The sequence below is a fragment of the Hemitrygon akajei genome, chromosome 5, assembly GCF_048418815.1.
Source record: "Hemitrygon akajei chromosome 5, sHemAka1.3, whole genome shotgun sequence".
Classification (NCBI taxonomy): domain Eukaryota; kingdom Metazoa; phylum Chordata; class Chondrichthyes; order Myliobatiformes; family Dasyatidae; genus Hemitrygon; species Hemitrygon akajei.
In genome coordinates, this window is record NC_133128.1 from 138,946,887 (window position 1) to 138,969,910 (window position 23,024).

The 23,024-nt window shown below is 44.7% G+C and overlaps 1 protein-coding gene across 1 annotated transcript in view; it reads left to right on the plus strand.

Moving 5' to 3' along the window:
• The window catches only part of LOC140727244 (thrombospondin-type laminin G domain and EAR repeat-containing protein-like), an 87,267-nt gene extending 68,970 nt beyond the window's left edge, over positions 1 to 18,297 (plus strand). Inside the window, exons 7-10 of the mRNA XM_073044508.1 lie at positions 7,054 to 7,283; positions 12,429 to 12,616; positions 17,089 to 17,190; positions 18,028 to 18,297. Coding sequence (XP_072900609.1) covers positions 7,054 to 7,283; positions 12,429 to 12,616; positions 17,089 to 17,190; positions 18,028 to 18,181 — 674 coding nt within the window. The 3' untranslated portion in view covers positions 18,182 to 18,297. The remainder of the gene's footprint in view (positions 1 to 7,053; positions 7,284 to 12,428; positions 12,617 to 17,088; positions 17,191 to 18,027) is intronic.
• The last annotated feature ends 4,727 nt before the right edge of the window (positions 18,298 to 23,024 follow it).

A 23,024-nucleotide genomic window follows, 5' to 3' on the forward strand; every position in this document is an offset into this window, starting at 1 on the left:
AACCTGTCCAAGTCACCCTGTATTCTCATAACATCCTCCTGACATTTCACACTGTCACCCAGCTTTGTGTCATCAGCAAATTTGCTAATGTTACTTTTAATCCCTTCATCTAAATCATTAATGTATATTGTAAACAGCTGCAGTCCCAGCACCAAACCTTGCGGTACCCCACTGGTCACAGCCTGCCATTCCGAAAGGGACCCATTAATCACTACTCTTTGTTTCCTGTCAGCCAGCCAATTTTCAATCCATGTCAGTTGTCTGCCCCCAATACCATGTGCCCTAATTTTGCCCACTAATCTCCTATGTGGGACTTTATCAAAAGCTTTCTGGAAGTCCAGGTACACTATATCCACTGGCTCTCCATTGTCCATTTTCATAGTTACATCCTCAAAAAACTCCAGAAGATTAGTCAAGCATGATTTTCCCTTCATAAATCCATGCTGACTTGGACTGATCCTTCTACTGCTATCCAAATGTGTCATAATTCCCTCTTTTATAATTGACTCCGGCATCTTTCCCACCACTGACGTCAGGCTAACCGGTCTATAATTCCCTGTTTTCTCTCTCCCTCCTTTCTTGAAAAGTGGGACAACATTAGCCACCCTCCAATCAGCAGGAACTGTTCCTGAATCTATAGAACATTGGAAAATGATTACCAATGCATCCACGAGTTCTAGAGCCACCTCTTTAAGTACCCTGGGATGCAGACCATCAGGTCCCGGGGACTTATCAGCCTTCAGACTCAACAGTCTATCCAACACCATTTCTTGCCTAATATAAATTTCCTTCAGTTCATCCTTTACCCTAGTTCCTTTGGCCACTATTACATCTGGGAGATTGTTTGTGTCTTCCCTAGTGAAGACAGATCCAAAGTAACTGTTCAACTCATCTGCCATTTCCTTGTTCCCCATAATAAATTCACCCGTTTCTGTCTTCAATGGCCCAATTTTGGTCTTAACTTTTTTTTTGCTATTCACATACCTAAAGAAGCTTTTACTATCCTCCTTTATATTCTTGGCTAGTTTACCTTGGTACCCTCATTTTTTCTTGGCGTATTGCCTTTTTTGTTATCTTCTGTTGCTCTTTAAAAGCTTCCCAGTCCTCCGGTTTCCCGCTCATCTTTGCTATGTTATACTTCTCTTTTATTTTTATACTGCCCTTTACTTCCCTCGTCAGCCATGGCCACCCCTTACTCCCCTTAGGATCTTTCTTCCTTTTTGGAATGAACCGATCCTGCACCTTCTGCATTATTCCCAGAAATACCTGCCATTTTTGTTCCACTGTCTTCCCTGCTAGGGTATTGTTCCATTGAACTTTGGCCAGCTCCTCCCTCATAGCTCCATAGTTCCCTTTGTTCAACTGTAATACTGACACATCCGATTTTCCCTTCTCCTTCTCAAATTGTAAGTTAAAACATATCATATTATGGTCACTACCTCTTAATGGTTCCTTTACCTCGAGGTCCCTGATCAAATCTGGTTCATTGCACAACACTAAATCTAGAATTGCCTTCTCCCTGGTAGGCTCCAGTACAAGCTGTTCTAAGAATCCATCTCAGAGGCACTCCACAAACTCCCTTTCTTGGGGTCCAGTACCATTCTGATTCTCCCAGTCTACCTGCATGTTGAAATCCCCCATGACAACTGTATCACTACCTTTGCGACATGCCAATTTTAACTCTTCATTCAACTTACACCCTACATCCAGACTGCTGTTTGGGGGCCTGTAGATAACTCCCATTAGGGTCTTTCTACCCTTAGAATTTCTCAGTTCTATCCATACTGACTCTACATCCCCAGATTCTATGTCCCCCCCCCCCTCGCAAGGGACTGAATATCATTCCTCACCGACAGAGCCACCCCACCCCCTCTACCAGTCAGTCTGTCCTATCGATGAGATGTATATCCTTGAATATTTATTTCCCAGGCCCTGTCCGCTTGAAGCCATGTCTCAGTTATTCCCACAACATCGTACTTGTGTATGATGGAATAGGAATGGGATTTAAATTCATAAACAGGTGAAAGTGGTATTGATTGGTAGAATAAAATTGGGAGAAAGCAGCTGTATACAACATTGTCTTCAAAGGAAACTCTTGTGGTTACATCCAACATTTTTTGCATTTCTACCAAATTGCACTTGAAGAATGAGAAGGTAGCAGAAGGGTTTTATAGCTATTAAAAGCTACTCTTTAATCTTTAATCAATCGGGGGAGCAATGCTCACTACCTTAAGCATTTATGTACTGTCGATGACAACAACTTGAATTTATGTAGTGTCCTTAATGTTGTAAGGTGTTCCGAAGCAGTGATATGGATGTCCAAAAGCAGAACACAAGAGTGTTGGCTGAAGATAGAAGAACCAAAATTGTTGATGCATAACATAATTATAGGGGCCTTTGGATAATAAATGCCCCAAGTTGTTCTGGAATGCAAAATGCAGGAAAAGGAAGCAATTTTCCTTTTCCTTTTTGTAATAAAACTCCAATTACCAGTGATCCACCATTCAGAATTCCTGATAGTTTTTGCACCTGCCTGATCAGATTATGTACGCTGCCTGCTCTCCTGACTCACCAGGGCGCCCATCCCTGTCCTCCCTTGAAACTTACTGGGTACCCAGCAAGATTTAATATTCCACTGTGCAACATCTTTAAAAAAAAAGTATGTTGGGGTATTAATAGCATGCAGTAGTCTAGAAAACCAGCTCACCTGGCATCACTAAGATCCTGAATGTGCCAGATTATCTCTTGCTTACTTGGAACAAGCAGAAACCATCACCACACAAGCACTGGTGACAACCTCCAAATATCAGCCAGCATAGTCACTCCTTTATACACCAGAGCAGCTACCCACACCTTAGTTCAAGGCAAGGGTGCCTTCTGTCCTATTGCTTAATTAGTGTAATTGGCATTCTTCCATTAACACATTTGCTGGTCTCCAGTTTGTAAAGCACTTTTCCATTGGCATAATGTTGCATGAACATTATTAGCAAAGCACTCGGGTACAATACAGATTCCATTTTGTTACAGACAAAAATGATATTTTGTTACTACAAGTATATTTCCACACCTATCAGATTCCTTCTTCATCCCTTTACCTCTTCCATCTTTCACCTCCCAGCTTCTCACATCATTGCTTTTCATCCACCCACCTTCCGCCTCCTGGTTTCACCTATCACCTGCCAGCTTGTATTCCGCCCCCTTCCTCCACGTTTCTGTTCCGGATTCTGCCCCCTTCATTTCCAGTCCTGATGGAGGGTCTCAATCCAAAACATCAACTGTTTATTTCCTTTCATAGATGCAGCCTGACCTGCTGAGTTCTTACAGCACTTTGTGTGTATTTGTTGCTCAAGATTTCCAGCATCTACAGAATCTCTTGTGTCACCACCAGCTTCTCCAGGGCAATTAGGTGGGCAGTAGATGCTGGGCTTGCTACTACTAGATGTATGTGTACAGAACAAACAAATGGGTAAGAAAAATCATTGCCGATGCTACCTGCCCTGCAAGCTGGCTTTTTTTTCCAAAAGCTCCCTTCTGGAAAGTTATATATGGCTATTAAAACAAAATGAAACTTCATGCCATCTTAAGTTTCTTTCCCCAAGCAGTTAATCTGATCAACCATTCTAGTTAGTCCCTCAATTATTCTAGTTAGCTCCCCCCCCCACATGCCCCTCCATTGTACCTCAATCACTGCTCTGCACTGTAAATACTCTAAATCACCCTCTACAATGCTGTTTACATTGTAAATTCATGCTGATATTTATGCACATTTGTATTTCATATACATACTTCTAACTTTATTCTTCTATACTTCTTTACTCTTTATATTAATATAGTTGATCCTCCTTGATTCCCGGATCCCCAACATGAATTGATGATGATCTGTTCATCATCACATTACTCTTATTGAGATCTGAGGGCAAATTTGAAGCCAGGTTGGTAGGAAAGGTAAAGGGCTGGAGAGGATGGAATCTGATGAGAGGGAGGTGGCTCACAGGAGAAAGGGAAGGAGGAGGGGACCTCTCCAGCCTTTACCTTTCCTACCCACCTGGCTTCACCTATCTACCTATCCTGCTTCCCCTCACCCCACCGTTTTATTCTGGTTCCTTCCCCCTTCCATTGTAATCCTGAAGAAGGATCTCAGCCTGAAACATTGACTGTTTAATTTCCACAGATGCTGCCTGACCTGCTGAGTTCCTCCAGCATCTTGAGTATGTTGAAGAGTTTAAGCAATTGTTCAGACCAATCATCAGAATGGGAAAGAAATGTGACCTAAATGATTTTTACCATGAAATGACTGTTGGTGCCAGACAGGGTGGCTTGATTATCACAGAAACTGCTGATCTCCTGGGATTTTCATGCACAATGGTCTCTAAAGCTTACAGGGAACGGTGTGCAAAACAAAAAAAACATCCAGTGAGTGGCAGTTCTGTGGATGAAAAAGCTTTGTTTATCAGAGAGGTCAGGGGAAAATGGCCAGACTGGTTCAAGCTGACAGGAAGGCGACAGCAACCAGCAACTCAAGTAACCACAGGTTACAACAGCGGTGTGCAGAAGAGCATCTCTGAATGTGCAATACGTCGAACCTTGAAGTGGATGGTTTTGTTACAATTGGACCGGGAGTTGGTGAATAAACTTCTGGAATTTTTTTACAATTTTGGTTGCCTTACCTAAAAAAAAAAAGATGGAGTAGTATTGGAGGCAGTCTAAAGGAATTTCACTGGGCTAATCCCTGAGCTGAGAGGTTGTCCTATCAAGATCAGTTAGAGAGTTTGCATTTGTATTCCAGAAGAATGGCAGGTAACCTATTCAAACATATGGGTTCTTCCGGAGGCAGGTGTTGAGATGTTCCCATCAGTGGAAGAATCAGAAGCAAGTTGACAGAGAGCCTATCAGTAAAACTGAGCTGTGTAGAAACTTCTCTCAGAGAGTAGGGACCTCTGTAGTTCTCTGCTTCCAAGATCATTCAACGTATTTAGGCAGAGAACTGGAGATATTTAAAAGATCAAAGAACGGAGGGTTATGGGGAATGGCACAAGAGTTGAGACCAGCATAGATCTGCCATACCCTATTAAATGGTGGGGCAGGTCAGAGGGGTTGAGTGGCCTATTCTTGCTCCCTTTCTTTTATGACTTGTGCTATTGATATTAGTAAGCTCTCTCTTAAACTTTGGAATAAAAAGTCCAGAGATGTTAGGATTCAAGGCATCGAACTTCACCTCTGGGCCCAAGCCACCTGGGACAGCATGAAATAAATCCCTGGTGTGACAGTTATGTAGAAATTCAAAAATATGTGTTAACATTTCAGGAGGAAAGAAGTCCATTCCTTTGTGCACCATGGGAATCATAACTCGGCTACAAGTCAGAAGTAGAATTGAGATCTTTCGGTGTCAGTAATCTATAGAACTACTGTAACATACAGGCCAGTAATGACTGAACCCAGGTCTCTGGCACTGCCAGACAGCAGCTTTGCCAGCTTCACTAGCTAGCTGAATCCAGGTACAAATTCTCTGTAGAAGCCCAAGTGTAAAATCTAGACTGATACTCAGATTTGTTGTTCTATGAAAAAAATATCAAAGTTAGATTGCCAGCCTTTCAGGGGGAGAGGTAACTAGTCCTGTCATTGTCTAATGAAATACAGGAGAATTCTGCCTGGTCTCCTGAACAATATTTATCCCTGATTCAGTATGTGAACGCAAATGAAATTATAATAAAACTCTGTACCGACTTTTCAGAAATTGTGATGGTCCATCACTTGAAAGAAAGGAAGAAAGATTAGCTTAATTTGGCACAGGTACATCAAAACATACAGTGAAATACGTCGTTTGTGTCAATGACCAACAAAGTCAGATGATGTGCTGGGAACAGCTCGCAAGTGGCACCATGATTCCTGCACCAACATAGCATGCCTGTAACTTAATAATGTTGTGTCTGTGCACAACAACATATATGTTAAATAAAAGCAAGCAGATTGCTTTAACTAGTGTACTCACATCACAATGAGAGAGAGAACAATGCGCATGCACAGACATCAGATCATACATAGTGGTGGGGGGAAGTCATTGTTCTAAAAGAAATAAAACTAACCCTAACCCATAAGTCTTAAGAATGTGGGAGGAAACCAGAGCACCCGGAGGAAATCCACACAGCAATGGTGAGAGCGTGCAAACTCCTTACAGACAGTGGAGGAAATAGAACCTGAGTCGCTGGCTCACAGGGGTTCACAAAGTGATGTTTGCCACACTCAATTCCGACTTACCAGTTCCCAACCTCCCTTTACTTTCCAGTGCCTCAGTTATCACATGTACCCCCCTCTCACCTGGTTCTGCCCCCCACAATTCGTTGAAACCTACTGAGGCCATGTTTCCTGCACTCATTAAACTTACTATTTTTACTGGAATATTTACCATTCTACTGTTTAATCTCCAAATAAACGTGAATTAACAGAGCGTTGAAGTACTACTCCAGTAGTCCAGAGAATCTGCCAGACCAGCTGCACCAAAGCCCAGAGATGACCAGGTTAATGGATCAGCTCGGTTACCTCAAGGATGCCGGCCAAAACCTGATACAAACTAATTGTCTGCAGCATCTCCTACCAAGGAACTGTGACCACGCTTCTGTGGCTGTGGTGTTTTGGGATATTGCAAGGCTGAGAAAGATATGATCAAAATTCAAGCCTTTTATGCATCAGCTGCAGCTTGTCCACATGCAGGAACTATCTAGGATCTGGCTTGGCTTGATAGGGTCTGGTTTGCCCGACAACCATCAGGCTCCTGAGCCAGTATGGATAACTTCACACACCTCAACACTGAACTGACTCCACAGCTATAGACTCACTTTCAAAGACTCTGCAACATGTTCTCAGTAACATATTTTTTTACAATTTGCATGATTTGTCTTCTTTTGCACATTGCTTGTTTGTTAGTCCTTGTAGCTTTTCATAAATTCTACAGTAAAAGCTACATTTTGCATTTGCGTAGACAGGAGCTCCTTCACTGAGGTGATAAATGCTGGATCCTTTTCCTGAACCTGATGGCATCTGCTTTTTCCCTTTAAGGAGACAATCACAACATCAACAGTATTATCTACAAATGGAACCCTGAATCACGATTGTTTGAAAGAAACCAGACTATTCCCACATCCGGAGCCTATGACTGGGAATTCTTCACCGTCGGACCATATTCCTTCCTCGTCGTGGCAAACACTTTCAATGGAACCTCAACCCGGATCTACTCTCGGATTTACATCCAACTGGGTGGAGTGTTCCGACTTTTCCAATCAATCCCGGTAAGTGCTCGGCTCCCCTCCTCCTTTAGATAGACATAAAAATTCAGAGTGAGAAAAGATGGTCGTATTCCATGTTCCTGTGGAAGTTTACTATCACTGCATGACGAACAAACGGGCAGTAAAAATCATTGTGGACACCACCTATCCTACAAACTACCACTTTCAAAAAAAAAAAAAAATCCCTTCTGGAAAGTGCTATAGGACTACTAAAACAAAAACATCATAACCATCTTAAAAATTTCTTCCCCCGGGCAGTAATCTGATCAACCATTCTAGTTATTCCCCCCCCCCCCAGTCCCCTCTACCTAATACCCCTCTCACTGCACTGTAAACACTTGTCATAATGTTGTTTACATTGTAAGTACCTGCTGGTATAGGTTTACTGTAAGTATTTATGTACATTTTATTCCATACTGTACTTAAATGTTGAATGATGTTTCTATGTTTCATGTCCACGCCAATAGACTACAGCAAATTCCTAATTCATATAAATGTATATGATGGTTAAAGTGATCCTTGATCCTTGTTTAGCAGACGTATGCAGTTGTGGTCACTGTGCTTTCGGAACGATGTGATTAAGCTGGAGAGGGTGCAGGGAAGGTCCATAAGGATTATGCCTGGATTGGAAGACTGGGTAGGCTGAGCATTTTCTCTGCAGGGAAGCTGGCTGATAAAATCATGTAGGGTGTAGACGGGGCTAGATAGTCACACTGGAAAAGAGAGTCTAATGCTAAAGGAAGTAAGTTTAAGATGAGAGGGGAAAGACTTAAAAAGGAACTGAGGTAAACTTTTTCACAGGAACGAGTGGGTATATGGATAAATTTTCCAGAGGAAGTGATAGAAACAGGTAGTTACAATGTATGAATGATGTTTGTGTAGTTACGTGGATTGGAAAGCTTTAGAAAGAGGCTGGGCAAATGCAGGTGAAGGCACGTTGGTCAGCATGGGCAAGTTGAGCCAGAGGGCCTGTCCTGCATTGTGTCATCAGAACTGGAGAAGACCATTCAGCTGGCAATCAGTCAATTAGATCTTGCTGACCGGAGCCTTACCTTCATCGATTACTTGGGAGCATATCAAAGGATTACAGTCATTATTTCACAGCCATCAGGCTCCTGAACCAGCACGGAAACCTTCACTTACCACAATGCTGGACTGGTTGCACAACCTATCGACGCTCTTTCAAGGACTCTACAACTCATTCTCTGTATTATTTATCGACTACAACATACACAGAATGCTGGAGGAACTCAGCAGATCAAACAGATCTGTGGAAATGAATAGATAGCCAACATTTCGGGCCAAGGTCTTTCTTTAGGTCCAAAACACTGACTACCTATTCATTTCCGTAGATGCTGCCTGACCGGCCGAGTTCCTCCAGCATTTTGTCTGTGTTGCTTTGGATTTCCCGCATCTGCAGACTTTCACGTGTTAATTATTTGTTTATTTTAAAAATTGCATGATTTGTGATCTTTTGCATATTGTCTGTTTGTCAGTCATTATTTACTCTATACAATTAATTCTCTATTTTCCGGTAAATGGGTGCAGGAAAATGACTCTCAGGATATATAGGTTACATACAGTACATGTTCTTTGATAATAAATTTACTTTGAAGAAAGTCCCATGAAGGTATTTACAGTGCAAAATGGGGCCACCTGTCTTATGACCTCAGCAAGGACAACAGCCTCTGGAGGAGGCCTCAAAGACTTGGCTTCAGTGGTGTGGGTGAGAATCAAATGCCAGTTAGGGCACTGTGGGAAGTCCCAGCCCTTCCTGGTGGTGAGGTAGGTACACAGTCATCTGAAGGTAGATAGACAAGCTTCTCATCTCAGATGGATCATGGGAGACCTCTGAGTAATCCACGCTCCTGAACAGGTGTAACATCACCATGTTGCGGGCAACCATTTGCCACGAGTAAACAGGGGCTCTGCTCGGTAATACTATGCTGAATAAGTAAGAAGTCCTCACAATTAGGCAGCAATTAGCTCGGATTTCAGGTCAGGATGATGCTCAGCTTTACCCAAAGTGTAGCGGCACAGTAGTGTTAACTGTGGCCCAGCGGGTGATCTACCGACCGCTTAGTCAAAGGAAATCACGGAGGGGCAAGGTTGTGTAGCGGTGTCCATGACGCTCTTACAGCACCAGCGAATTGGGTATAGCTCCCACTGCAGTTGGTACTTTCTCCCTGTGACCACGTGGATTTCCCCTGGGTGTTCCAGCTTCCTCCAAAAGTAGGTCAGTCGGTCACATGGGTGTAATTGGGTGGTGTGGGTTCATTGGCCCAGAAGGGCCTGTTACTTTAAATAAATAAACTATAAATCCTAAGCACAAAATCTGGATTGAAACACAGTCGCCTTCTGGAGGTGATGCTAAAATAAGGCCTGTCTGCCCTGGGAACATGGGACCCCGTGACTCTATTCTGAAGAGAATTGAGGAGCTCTTCGTGGGGCGGAAGTGGCTGATACAAAGGGAGGGGCATCATTTTAAGGCGATTGGAGGAAAGGGAAAAGGGGATGTCGGAGGGTTTTTTACACAGTGTGGTGTGTGGAATGCCCTGCCAGGGTTGATGATAGAAGCAGATCCATTAGGGGCATGTAGAAAACTCTTAGATAGGCACATGGATGATAGAAAATAGGGGCTATGTGGGGGGGGGAGAGAAGGGTTTGGTTGCTCTTAGAGTAGGTAAATGGGTTGGCACAAAATTGTGGGTCAAAGGACCTGCACTGTTCTGTGTTCTAGACCATGAGATGTAAGAGCAGAAATAAGCCATTTGGCCTATCAAGTCTGCTCTGCCATCCCTTCATTGCTGATTTTATTATCCCTCTCAACCCCATTCTTGTGCCTCCTCCTTGTAACCTTTGATGCCCTGGACCAATCAGAGGCTATCAAACTCCTCCTTAAATATACCCAATGACTTGACCTTCATAGCTGCCTGGGGCAATAAATTCCACAGATTCACCACCCTCTGGCTAAAGAAATTCCTTCTCATCTCTGTTCTAAAGGGACGCCCTTGTATTCTGAGGCTGTGCCCTCTGGTCCTAGACTCCCTCACTATAGGAAGCATCCTCTCCGGGTCCACTTTTTCTAGGCCTTTCAATAGGTTTCAATCAGAATCCCCTCTTTCTTCTAACCTCTGGCAAGTACAGGTCCAGAGCCTTCAAACACTCCTCATAGGTTGACCCTTTCATTGCTGGTATCATTTTATGACATGGTCACTATCACATTGGTGTCTGTGCGAGCGTGTTATGTGTAGTTTTCTACATTGCGTCAGTGACCGCTATTGATCTGGAGGTATTCGGATGTCCTGAGGTTTTGAGTGCAAACACACGTCTGCCTGGATTGGTGCTCCTGTAGCAACTGACTAATATTCTCCTGCTCTCTGTCTCCGCTTTTCTCTTGTCCGCGGCTCGTGTGTGTTGAGTTCATGCTTCTGGCTTCAATGCTGGGATTTAGAGAGCTGGGCTGTTGTAGAGAAGTGCAGTAGGTTTACTTTCTGGGCTGTCACAAACATTTAGTTCCAGACAGAAAGTGGCTGGAATCAGGAACACACCACCTGAGCTGGTGGAAGCAGGTAATCTCACAACATCTGGACAAGTACTGAATGGGCAAGGCAGAGAAGGCTAGAAATCAAATGTGGTACAGTTAAATACAAAAGCCGTAATGATTGACTCAACCATCCAGGACAAAGCTGCCATTATCTTGGCTTCCCCTCCACCCATTATCCCCATGGCTGTCGCGTGTCCCGTCTATAAAGTACATTGTAATCTCTCGAGCCCCTGTGACAGCTCCTTCAGACCTCCTGGCAACTTTCCAGCTAAGGCATAAGTGAACACCGTCTCTTTCAAATTCCTCACCAAGTCACAACCATCCCGACTCAGAATAATATTTCCATTCCTTCATCACCAAAAGCAGACCACCCTACAATTCCCTACCTAGAAGCAGTGTCGGAGAACCTTTCCACACAGTCTTCGAGAAGTCAGCTCCCAATCAACAACACAAGACATGATTAATAACTGGTGCAAATCAATTTTTAAAAATAATTTTTTTAACATGGCAAACTGCAGTAGATAATGAATATTTTTAAACTATTAGAATCTGGGTACTAGATACTGGCTGGAATATCAGAACAGCTCCCTGGTCCTCTTCAAAATGGAGCTGGAACAGAGTCGTGTCTACTTGAGAAGGGAGTTGCTCCAAAGCACACAAAGTATCTCTGAAGCTGATGCATTCGGTCAGATCTATGTTCGAGTGCCAGCCTAGATTTCCTGCTTAATTCCTGCACAGAGCTTCTTATGATGAAAGAGGGGCGATGGGCGACATGCAGAGGAATCTACAAGGGATGGAATTCCTGTTGTCCACATTCTGGATGATGGAGATTGTAGGTGAGGGTATACTAGTGGAAGAAGCTTTGCTCAGCAGTAAATACAGCACACCGTGAGGGACAGTGCTGGAGTGACGGGGAGAGGGATGTTCGCCTGTAAATACAGCACACCGTGAGGGACAGTGCTGGAGTGACGGGGAGAGGGCTGTTCGCCTGTAAATACAGCACACCGTGAGGGACAGTGCTGGAGTGACGGGGAGAGGGACGTTCGCCTGTAAATACAGCACACCGTGAGGGACAGTGCTGGAGTGATGGGGAGAGGGCTGTTCGCCTGTAAATACAGCACACCGTGAGGGACAGTGCTGGAATGACGGGGAGAGGGAGTTCGCCTGTAAATACAGCACACCGTGAGGGACAGTGCTGGAGTGACGGGGAGAGGGATGTTCGCCTGTAAATACAGCACACCGTGAGGGACAGTGCTGGAGTGACGGGGAGAGGGACGTTCGCCTGTAAATACAGCACATCGTGAGGGACAGTGATGGAGTGATGGGGAGAGGGACATCCGCCTGTAAATACAGCACACCGTGAGGGACAGTGATGGAGTGACGGGGAGAGGGAGTTCGCCTGTAAATACAGCACACCATGAGGGACAGTGATGGAGTGACGGGGAGAGGGATGTTTACCTTATTTATGTCATTGAGTAACTTTCAGTTACCCAGCTCACACCTACGTTTTTTAATCTGTCCACATTTCACAATCGCACACAGTTGTCAAGTTTGTTTTTAGAACTGTAGGAAAAGTTAGGCTTGCTTTCTCTGTTCCTCAGACATACGGTGCTACGGACTGGGAGATGTTCCGTGTTGAAGGAAGAGTCTTTCTTGCTGTCGCCAACAGTCAGAGCTATCAGACCGGCTCAGCGAACGGAGTCAACTCCTTCAACATCAACTCCACCATCTATGAACTGAACATCACCGCACAGATGTTTGTCAAATTTCAGGACATCCTGACCTACAGGTATGTGCATTGCCGTGGTGAGGCACTCTTTTATCTTCTCTGCCTACAGTGATTAGGTGGTGGTTTGTGTACGGAATGATATTGTAAAACAGGCTGAGATTGGGACCAGCTGATTAACGGAGATATCTCGATCAAGGGAAACACTATTGAGAGTTCTTTCACATTTATACAAGCCAGAAGATGGAGATCTGTAACATCCCATTGGCATGAGGTAAGGCAGACCAGCTGTGATCCTAACTAATAGTGGAGCTGGCTTGATGGGCTGAGTGGCCTGCTGCTGTCCCTACTGATGGTCTTTAGGCAGAGATGCCAAGCCTGCTTCACCACTGAGTACGTTCCAGCTACTGCCCCAGCCTGATCCCTCGAACACTGAACTTCCCTATACTATCTCAGCATTGGTCTACTTTAGCAGTAGAGTGATGCAGTGGGTAGACCTCCAGAGACCCCGGTTCAATCCCAACCTCCGGCTCTATCTGTGTGTGGAGTTTACATATTCTTCCTGTGACCGGGACAGTTTCCTCCGGAGGGAATTGATGGGAATAATAAAACATGGGATTAATGTTGGACTGGTGTAAGTGGGTACGTGCTTGATGGACTGTTTGATGTGCTTTATCCCTCTCCATGACGATGAATAGTCTCTGATTTGACCACCACTCTGAAGAAAGGTCCCCTCCTCAATGTTATGTTCCCTCTGCTTGAGACCACAGTCCCCAAGTCTAGATTCCCCCACCAGTTGAGGCATCTCAGAGTACCTTCCTTACCAAACCCTGTAGTCCTCTGCTCTCTGAGAGTGTCTCTCCTGGCTCCATTTATGCTATGTAATCAGTAATTAATTGGTTACTGTCATACATACCAAGGCTAGTGAAAAACTTTATTTTGCATGTCATCCTTACAGATACAGTAATTACATTGTGATGGTGCAAGGGGAACATTGTTTTTTCTTTTTTTTTAAATTGAAAACCTCCTTCATTCTTCAAAACTTGAGAGTGAAGGAGTAACGTGCTTGGGCATTAGGCAATCTTCACATCCCAGGTATCAAAGTTCACCGCTCTGTTCCTAAGGCAGGCACCTCCAAAAGGTGGCACCTCTTTGTCAGCGTTGGGGGTTCAGCCAGGAGAATGTTCTCAGGATTGCCTTTTAATGCTGATTTATTACCCCTCTCAACCCCATTCTCCAGCTTTCTCCCCATTAACCTTTGATGCCCTACTAATCAAGAACCTATCAACCTCTGCCTGAAGGCACACACTCAGCGATTCAGGAACAGCTTCTTCTCCTCCACCATCCGATTCCTAAATGGACATCGAATCCTTGGACACGACCTCACTTTTTTTAATATACAGTATTTCTGTTTTTGCACGTTTAAAAAAATCTATTCAATATACATAACTGATTTACTGGTTTATTTATTATTTTTTCAAATTTTATTTATTATTTTTTCTCTGCGAGATTATGTATTGCATTGAACTGCTGCTGCAGTTAACAAATTTCATGTCACATGCCGGTGATAATAAACCTGATTCTGATTGTAAATATATCCAATAACTTGCCTTCCACCATTACCCATGGCAATGAATTCCACAGATTCATCACCCTCTGGCTAAAGAAACTCCTCATCTCTGTTCCAAAGGGATGCCCTTATATTGTGAGTCTGCCCTTTGATCCTGGACTCCCACACTATGGGAAACATCCTCTCTGTGTGCATTCTATCTCAGCCTTTCAGTGGTTAATAGGTTTCAATCAGATCCCCTCGTTCTTTTAAACTACAGACTCAGAGCCATCAAACGCACCTCATATGTTAACCACTTCATTCCTGGGATCATTTTTGTAAACCTCTGCTGGACTCTCTTCAATGCCAGTGCATCCTTTCTTAGATAAGGGGTTCAAAACTCTCTCAATACTCTGTACGGTCTGACCAATACGTTATAACCCCTCTGCATTGCATCCTTAATTTTATATTCTAGACCTTATTAAATGAATGCTAACACTGCATTTGCCTTCCTCACCACTGACCCAATCTGCAAATTAACCCTTAGGAAATGCTGCACATAGGGAATCCTGGATGATTCTCAAATCCCTTTGCACCTGTGCTGCTTATTTCGAAAATAGACAATGCTTTTATTCCTTCTACCAAAGTGCGTGACCATACACTGTATTCCATCTGCCACTTTTTGCCCATTCTCTCATAGGACACAACAGTGTGAACACCAGCTCATCAGCTAAGCATGGGTAGGGAGATCCCAGGGACTACAACCTCAGTGTCCTGACAATCTTCCCACTAAAATTGGTGAAGTGGTCTATTAGTATCACATGCACTGAGATGCCGTGAGAAATTTGTCTGGCCTATCATCCATTCAGATCAATTCATTCCAACACTGCATTGAGGTAGAACAGGGTAAAACAATAACAGAGTGCCGAATAAAGTGTCAGTTACAGAGACATTTATTTATTTGTTTTGTTTGTTTGTTACACCATGGAGAAGACCCTTCCACCCCAGCAACCCCTCAACCCTGATTAGCCCTAGGGGGCAATTTACAATGGTCGATTAACCTAGCCAGTACTGTATGTCTTTGGACAGTGGGAGGAAACAGGAGCACGTGGAGGAAACCCACAAATTCCTCAGGGAGGATATTCAGAGACTCCTTACAAAACAGTGCCGGAATTGAACTCCAAACTCCAGAATGCCCAGAGCTGTAATAGCACGGGCCCACATTGTTATCATAATTATTCTTTATGGAATTACCCAGAGTCTGCTGAATTTTTCTGATGTTGGAAAATTAAACTAGAGAGGTTTTCAAATTCATTCTGCTGAAAATGAAAGTGTGCTCTATGAGTGAACAGCTTCCTCCTTGCCCTGATTTGTCTGGGCTGTTATTTCCAATGACTATGACAATGAAACAGACAATTCCTCTGACTATCCAAACCAAACAAAAAGTAGCAACGCTGGGAAATCAGTATAATCTTCAGGTAGTATCAGGCCCACAGAGAATCACACCAAACAACAAGAGACTACTTGGCCCATCATGCCTGTGCTGACATTCTTGAAAGTGTCCCCCACTCTTGGCTCTTTCCATGCAATCCTAACATGTTTTTTTTTCTGTTTCTAGTTTAACTCCCTTTAGAAAGTTAAAATTGAATCTTAGTACACCAATATTTGCCGATCTGTTCATGTCCCACTCGAACTCAGACCTCAGGGACCCAGCCAACCTCCAAAGCAGCATTCAGCTTTGCGAGCAACAGCACCATCTGGTGGCTGACATTTGAACTTCCCTCCAACACACCACACAAAGTACTGGAAGAACTCAGCAAGTCTGGGAGCACCTATGGAGGGAAATAAACAGTCAACTTTACCAGACCATAGCGTATTCCATAGGTTCCAATGAGATTCCCCCACCTCCCATACTTCTAAATTACATCAGACAGAATTGTCTGTACATCCCTCATCCAGGGTGTTGTGGGGAGAAATTATTTCCTCATGGTTCCGAGGCGAGCCCCAGCCCAGCCCAGCCCAGCCAGGTGTAAATGCTGCTGCATTTTCCGATGTAGAGAGGTTTCCTTCAAGATGCAGACCAGAGGAGGGAGTTTGACTGAGTGGGTTCTCTTATTTCTATTTTCTTTTAACCCTTCATGACTAGCTACCCCTACAAATAAAACACAGGACCAGACAGCATCACCCCAGGAGTGACCTCATCCCTCCCCTCACTGACCTTCGACCCTCTGGTCCTCGGTGTGGTGACACAGATAACAGGGCTGCTGCCGCACTGCGCCGGAGAGCGGTTAGTCCTGACCTTGGGTGGTGTGTGTGGGCAGTCTGCATTCCCCCCGTGACTGCGAGGGTGGGCTCAATGGAGCAGAGATGAGCAGGAACTCCTTTGGCCAGAGGGTGGCGAACCTGTGGGGTTCATTGCCACAGACGGCTGTGTGGTCAAGTCGCTGGGTATACTCAAAGCGTTCTTGATTGGTAAGGGCACCAAAGGTTAAGGAGAGAAGACAGGAGAAAGGGGTTGAGAAGGAAAATAAATCAACCACGAACGAGTGGTAGAGCACATTTGAAGGGCCAAATGGCCTAATTCTGCTCCTCTGTCTTATTGCGTAATTGTTGCACCCGGTCAATCCCGCCGTGTATCTAACTATTTCAGACAAGGGGACAGAAGCCTGGGTGCAGATGGGATCTGGGTTTGCCACCTGTGCACGAATGGAGGCTGATTGTGAATGGGTCCTGGTTTTGCAAAGGTGCCTTGGTATGAATGGAGGCTGATTGTGAATGGGTCCTGGTTTTGCAAAGGTGCCTTGGTATGAATGGAGGCTGATTGTGAATGGGTCTGGGAATGAATGAAACTGGAGCAGGTAGAGACTGAAATACGATTGGAAGTAGACTATGAAGCATCTTGAAAGAGCCAGGAATGAGTAGCGCCTGATGAACGCGGGAGTAAGGTCTGTACCCTATTCTCATCCCTCTGCTCTTCTTGTTCCAGTGCTGTTGACTGGGAGTTCTTCACGGTGGGTGATGACAGCTTCCTGGTTGTGGCAAACTCGTATGACGGCTCCAAGTTCTTTTTAAACAGTGTTATATACAGGTGAGCACCTCTGTCAGGAGACGGTAACCCGCCAAATCCTGTTCACACCCTCTCTGCTCACTGAACTACACTGACGCTCGTCCTGATGGCAAATTGAGCTTACAATTCCTGTCCCTTGATTTTTTTTCCCCGGGTCTCTGAGTTGTGTGCTCTCTCTCCCCCCACCTCCCATCCAGCCCCGAACTGTTTGTTATCTCCACACTTTCCGATTGCCCAACTGTGACTTCAGATCACCTCGTCACTGGCAGCTGTGCTTCAGCTCTCGAAGCCCCTTCTAGAATGTTCTCCCCATATTTGTCTGACACTTGGTCTCTCTTCACCATCCAGCACCCCAATCCCACAAGATACCACTTTAAACCCAGCTCTTTGGTTGCTTCTAGTATTTCCTTATGTGGCTCGATGTCAGATTTTGATTGCTAAGGCTTCCATGCTGTGCACTGGGGCCTTACTTGGCTACACAACAGCAGAAATACACATTATTTATTAATCTATTTGTGGTGGTAACATTACTTGTGTGTTGTGTGTGAGTAATATGTATTGTTTAGGATGGTGGCCCGGGTTGAGGTGTTTGATGTTGTGGTTTTCTCCGAGCATGGCAATTAGCTGCAGATGTTCATTGAGGATGTCACCTCATCTGGTAATGAGACGCCTACAAGCTAATTGCCAAGCTCGGCCAACACTGCGACATCAACGTGTACTGTGTTGTGCACTTTGGTCTGGTGGAACGTTGTTTCATCTGCCGGTATACGGTTGAATGACAATAAACTTGAACTTGAAGTTAAAGTCACATTCCAAAATAAAACTGGACGTTGCTTCAGAGATTACATTTTCTTGCAGGTGGCAGGGCTACGAAAACTTTGTCCCGGTCCATCACTTGCCGACGTATGGCTGTACAGACTGGGAGCAGTTCAACACGGAGGAAGGCTCGTACCTCATCTACTCCAGTGCCAAGGAACGCATTTCCAAGGTGCTCAGACTGAAAATCTATTGACCCAAGAAGTAATGTGGTCGGAGCTTCACAGATCATGGAAACTCCCAAATAAGAGGACCCCTCTTTCCAGGGATCTTTGAATTGGAACAAATTTACCTCAGCGAACTAGCTTACACATCAGAAGGGACAATCCTGCTTACTTATGAAGATTTTTTTTTTGTTGCCGGATGATCTGCTTAATCCCAAACTCAGGAATGATCAGAAAAGGACAAACCCAAGTTAAGTTGTTCTGTGAATGCCAGTGTGGAAGCATTACTGATGAAGGCATGTTAAGTGGTTTTCTTTACTAATTTTTATTTAGATTACTTCCCTTCTGACTGCATCAGGAGAGCTGACTGACTCCGGCCTTTAATGGATGCCAGTGAACCATTTGGATGGACAAGGAGTTTGCGCTGTGTGGTCTTGATTTATTTATGTATATCTATTTCATGTTTTGCACACAGTGCTGACTCTCTCAGCAGCACTAACAGGTTGGTCAAGTCGGATTTGGAGGGGATAAGGGAGCAGGACTCCCAAGGGCCACTGGCCCAGCTCTCCATCGAGTTACACTCCACCAAGCAGAAAAGCTTTAATAAAGCTGTTTTGTTTACAATCTCATACAAATTGAATTCGGGGGCAACCCCAACACCAACGGCAACTGATGACAGTCTCACCAAGTTCCACCTTTCCCTGAAACATTCCCAGCTGCATTTGTCTCTCAGCACTGTTTTCAATGCACAGAGCTGAAGAACCCTCTCCCATTCCCAGGAAGAGCCTTGGGTCAGTTTACTACAAGAGACCTTTGGAGTAATTCTACCAAACAATGGACCAGACCTGGGTTGAAGCTTAAAGCTGTAATTTGAGTGGAATTCTAATCATTACTTGGAATTCGCTGTGAAACTAAACTGGCTCGGAACTCCTACCACCTGGCTCGGAACTCCTACCACCTGGCTCGGAACTGATATTTCAGATTCTAGCCCAGGTGTAGCTTCCAGACATGGTGTTCAGTTCAGTCCAATGACAAGGGTGAAAGAGGAACACTAGTTATTACGTGGAATTTTAGAATATACCAAACTAATCAATTCTCCTTTAATGTCTTCACATTGGTTACAAATGGTCCCTTTTGATTTGTGCCTCAATTCCCATTTTTGTAAAGTAGAAAAAATATTGCAGCCTGAGGCTGGTAGTCTCCAGCACCACAGGCCGCCCTCCTTTACTGGTGTACTTATTTCTCTAACCTGGATCAACCTTTTTAAAAATGGTTGGGTTGTCAAATGAAGCCTGACTCGGGTAGGTGGGTGAATGCCTCTTGTGTCAAGTATTTTTGTAAGCAAGACTCTGCTCATGATGTGAAATCCTCTGTGAAACTTTGGTTGACTGGAGAAATGGATTGATTTTAAGCACTTTTAATACACACAGTCTCTCTGAGAAAGTCACATTCTTACTCCTGGAACCCAAGTGAAAGGGAAGTAACAGCAGGAGTGAATGCTTTAACTACCTTTCAATTACTTATCACTTTAATTGGTAAAATAATTTTCTAAAGCACCGTTACTTGTATCTTTACATTCTCACCTCAGAGGAGATTATGATGTGGTCAACTGACTTGCAGCTCAAATACTGGTCTGTCAGGCCAGCATTGTCACAGTTAGCAGCCTTGTTGCAGTTACGTGTCATACAGAGAAAATGTACGATTGTATTATGTGAAGATGTTGTAAATGCAGTTTGTTGTTTATGCCCATGAAATACCAAACTGTTGGGAAGTCTAGAACATTATGAAAATTGTGAACTTTCTCTTGACACTATAACATTTGCAAAATACTTTTCCTAAGTAGTGGAATAATCATGTTGCATTTTCCACCATTGTGTCTTGGAATGGGAATGCACAGATGTCACTGCAAATAACCAGCATGAGATTTAATATAAATTGCTTAAAAACATCTGATATAATAATGGCATTGCGTTGCCATGTGGGATTTCTTAAAGTCTCAGTTAAATGGTAAATGAAGAGAAGAATGGTTTGGGGGACACACCAGAGCGTTGAAGTGAACCACCCACTGAAGGTTTCTTTGAAAATGTTGGACACCAAAATGAAGGTTTCTATGAATTTCACAATATTCTCTGCATTGGAGTGGCATCAAATAAGGAAAATTTAACAGTGGTGTTTATAGATTTTATAGGGGGAGCTTGATCCCACTGGCTGTAGTGCAGGTAAGCAGGGCTCACACATCTAAAATAATCGGCAGGACAAAGAGGACAGGAAATTTGGTTGGTTCTTATGCACAGTGAGCGGCGCGGCGACCCTAAACACAAGAACTTCTGCAGATGCTGGAAATGCCGAGTAACACGCACAAAATGCTGGAGGAACTCAGCAGGTCAGGCAGCATCTATGGGGGGTGGGGGGGGAATAAAGAGCCACAGTTCGGGCCAAGACCCTTCGTCAGGACCCTGAGGGAGGGAATTGAGTAGGTTCTGGTGGGGGGAGGGGGATGCTGAATGAGACAGGTGTGATGGGCTGAATGGCCTCATTTGGTGCTGTACCCCTTTCGGATCTCACCTGTCCATCCTAGAAAGCAAGGTATTTATTTTATATAATATATATTCTTCAAATGTTCTAGAATTAAAATGTGAATAAAACTGAAAGAAATCTTACTCCGTTGGTTATCAATGCTCTGATCACTCTCGGTCTACTTCAAGGGAACTTAATTATATACAACTCATTAACCCAATCGGTTTGTTGACCTCAATATATGCAATAATTTACATGCCTCTGAAATACAATATAACTTGTTCAAGGGTTCATATGTATGATAATAGGATTACGTATATGATTCTTGATCAGAACTGGTTTAATCAGCGAATCTGCATCAATGAACAACACATTTCTAAGATGGGTCACTTTAACACACTGTCCTCATCAGTGAGAGGTCAATCACCCTTTTGAAAAATCATGAGAAGGTGCATCTGTATTTCAGGAACTTGGTGACACTGGATAGGAGTAGCCTCACTATAAGGAGATAAAAAATATGTATTTGTTACTAATTTAAAACATTCTTACTTTGAATTCTGTAATCTGTTTTGCAGTGGAAAGTGGAAAATTTTAAAATGTAATGAATTCCCATTTTCGTATTAGTAAGCCTTTAGTAAGCCTATCCGGATAGGGATATACGGCTGGCCGGGTCAGTACCTTCTTACCAATCGCATTCCAACACTTCCTGCTCATTCTCTCTTACGTGCCCTTAAAAAGTGCCCTCCCCTGACTTGCAGACATGGTAAACTGTGACAGCCTGTTAAACCGGCCACGTAACCTTCGAGACGTTGGTGGAAACCAGCACGCTACGTGGTCACAGGAAGGAAGTGCAAACTCCACAGACAAGAAGGGCAGTCAGTGTAGAGCCTGCCTTGCTGAAGGTGGAAGGTAGCAGCGCTACTACCCTCCTTAATCACACAATATAGGAGACAGAGAAAACAAAAATAAGCCCTTCAGTCCATCAAATCCATGCTAGCTATTAACCATTCTCTGGTCCTACATTAATGCCATTTTTAATTCTCTCCACATTCTCATCTCCTCTTTCCTGGACTCTACCACTCACCCACACACTAAGGACAATTTACAGTGGCCAACTAACCTACCAGCACACACACCTTTAGAGCGCGGGATGAAACCCACATGGGTTAAAAATAAAACCCACACAGACCACACCCCGGGTCAGAATTGAACCTGGGTTCCTGACGCTACGAGTCGGCAGTTTACTGGGTATTTTGTTCTCACGGTTGTTGAAATGTTCTGAGGGTTTTGCTTGTGAACCCTGAACTGGGTGTGGACGCTCACTGTCCTGTACTCTCTGATCTAAGCTCAGCGGGCAGCCAACATTCCTTATTGACACAAGGAATTCAGCAACGTTAAAGCAGTGTGCAAAAGGTACCATAGCTGGGATGCCTCATTAGTCTCCTTTAGTTTGAATGCACCAATGGCCAACTTATAGATTCTCAGTCCCCTAGCTTCTCCATGCCTTCAGCACATGTTGCTTATGCAGCCATTAACGAGTACCTCCATATCAGGGTTTTACTTTTGGTATTGGTTTATTATCGTCAAACGTACTGAGGGACAGTGAAAAGCTTTTGTTTCTGTGAATCCAGTCAGATCAAGGATCAACTTTATTCATTAGTATGTATTAGAAATTTGCCGTGTTGTGTTAGTCATGCTACAAAACTCAACAATGATAAAGAATAAAGAATTACATAAAATACAAAGTTAGAGGTTAAAGTACATTTACAGAATAAAATGTGCATAAATTACTAGGACGTGAACAGCATCATAAAAAGCAGTGTCAAGTGATTACAGTGCAGTGCCGGGCTGAGGCTAGGCTGTGGCCAGGGTGGGGGGCTGGGCTGTAGCCGGGATGGGGGGCCGAGCTGTGGCCAGGGTGGGGGGCTGGGCTGGGAAGCCGGGCTGTAGCCGGGATGGGGGGCCGAGCTGTGGCTGGGCTGGGGGGCCGGGCTGTGGCTGGGCTGGGAAGCCGGGCTGTGGCTGGGCTGGGAAGCCGGGCTGTGGCCAGGGTGGGGGGCTGGGCTGGGAAGCCGGGCTGTAGCCGGGGTGGGGGGGCCGGGCTGTGGCCAGGGTGGGGGGCTGGGCTGGGAAGCCGGGCTGTGGCCAGGGTGGGGGGCTGGGCTGGGAGGCCGGGCTGTGGCCAGGGTGGGGGCCTGGGCTGGGAAGCCGGGCTGTGGCTGGGCTGGGGGGCCGGGCTGTGGCCAGGGTGGGGGGCTGGGCTGGGAGGCCGGGCTGTGGCTGGGGTGGGGGGCCGAGCTGTGGCTGGGCTGGGGGGCTGGGCTGGGGGGCCGGGCTGTGGCCAGGGTTGGGGGCTGG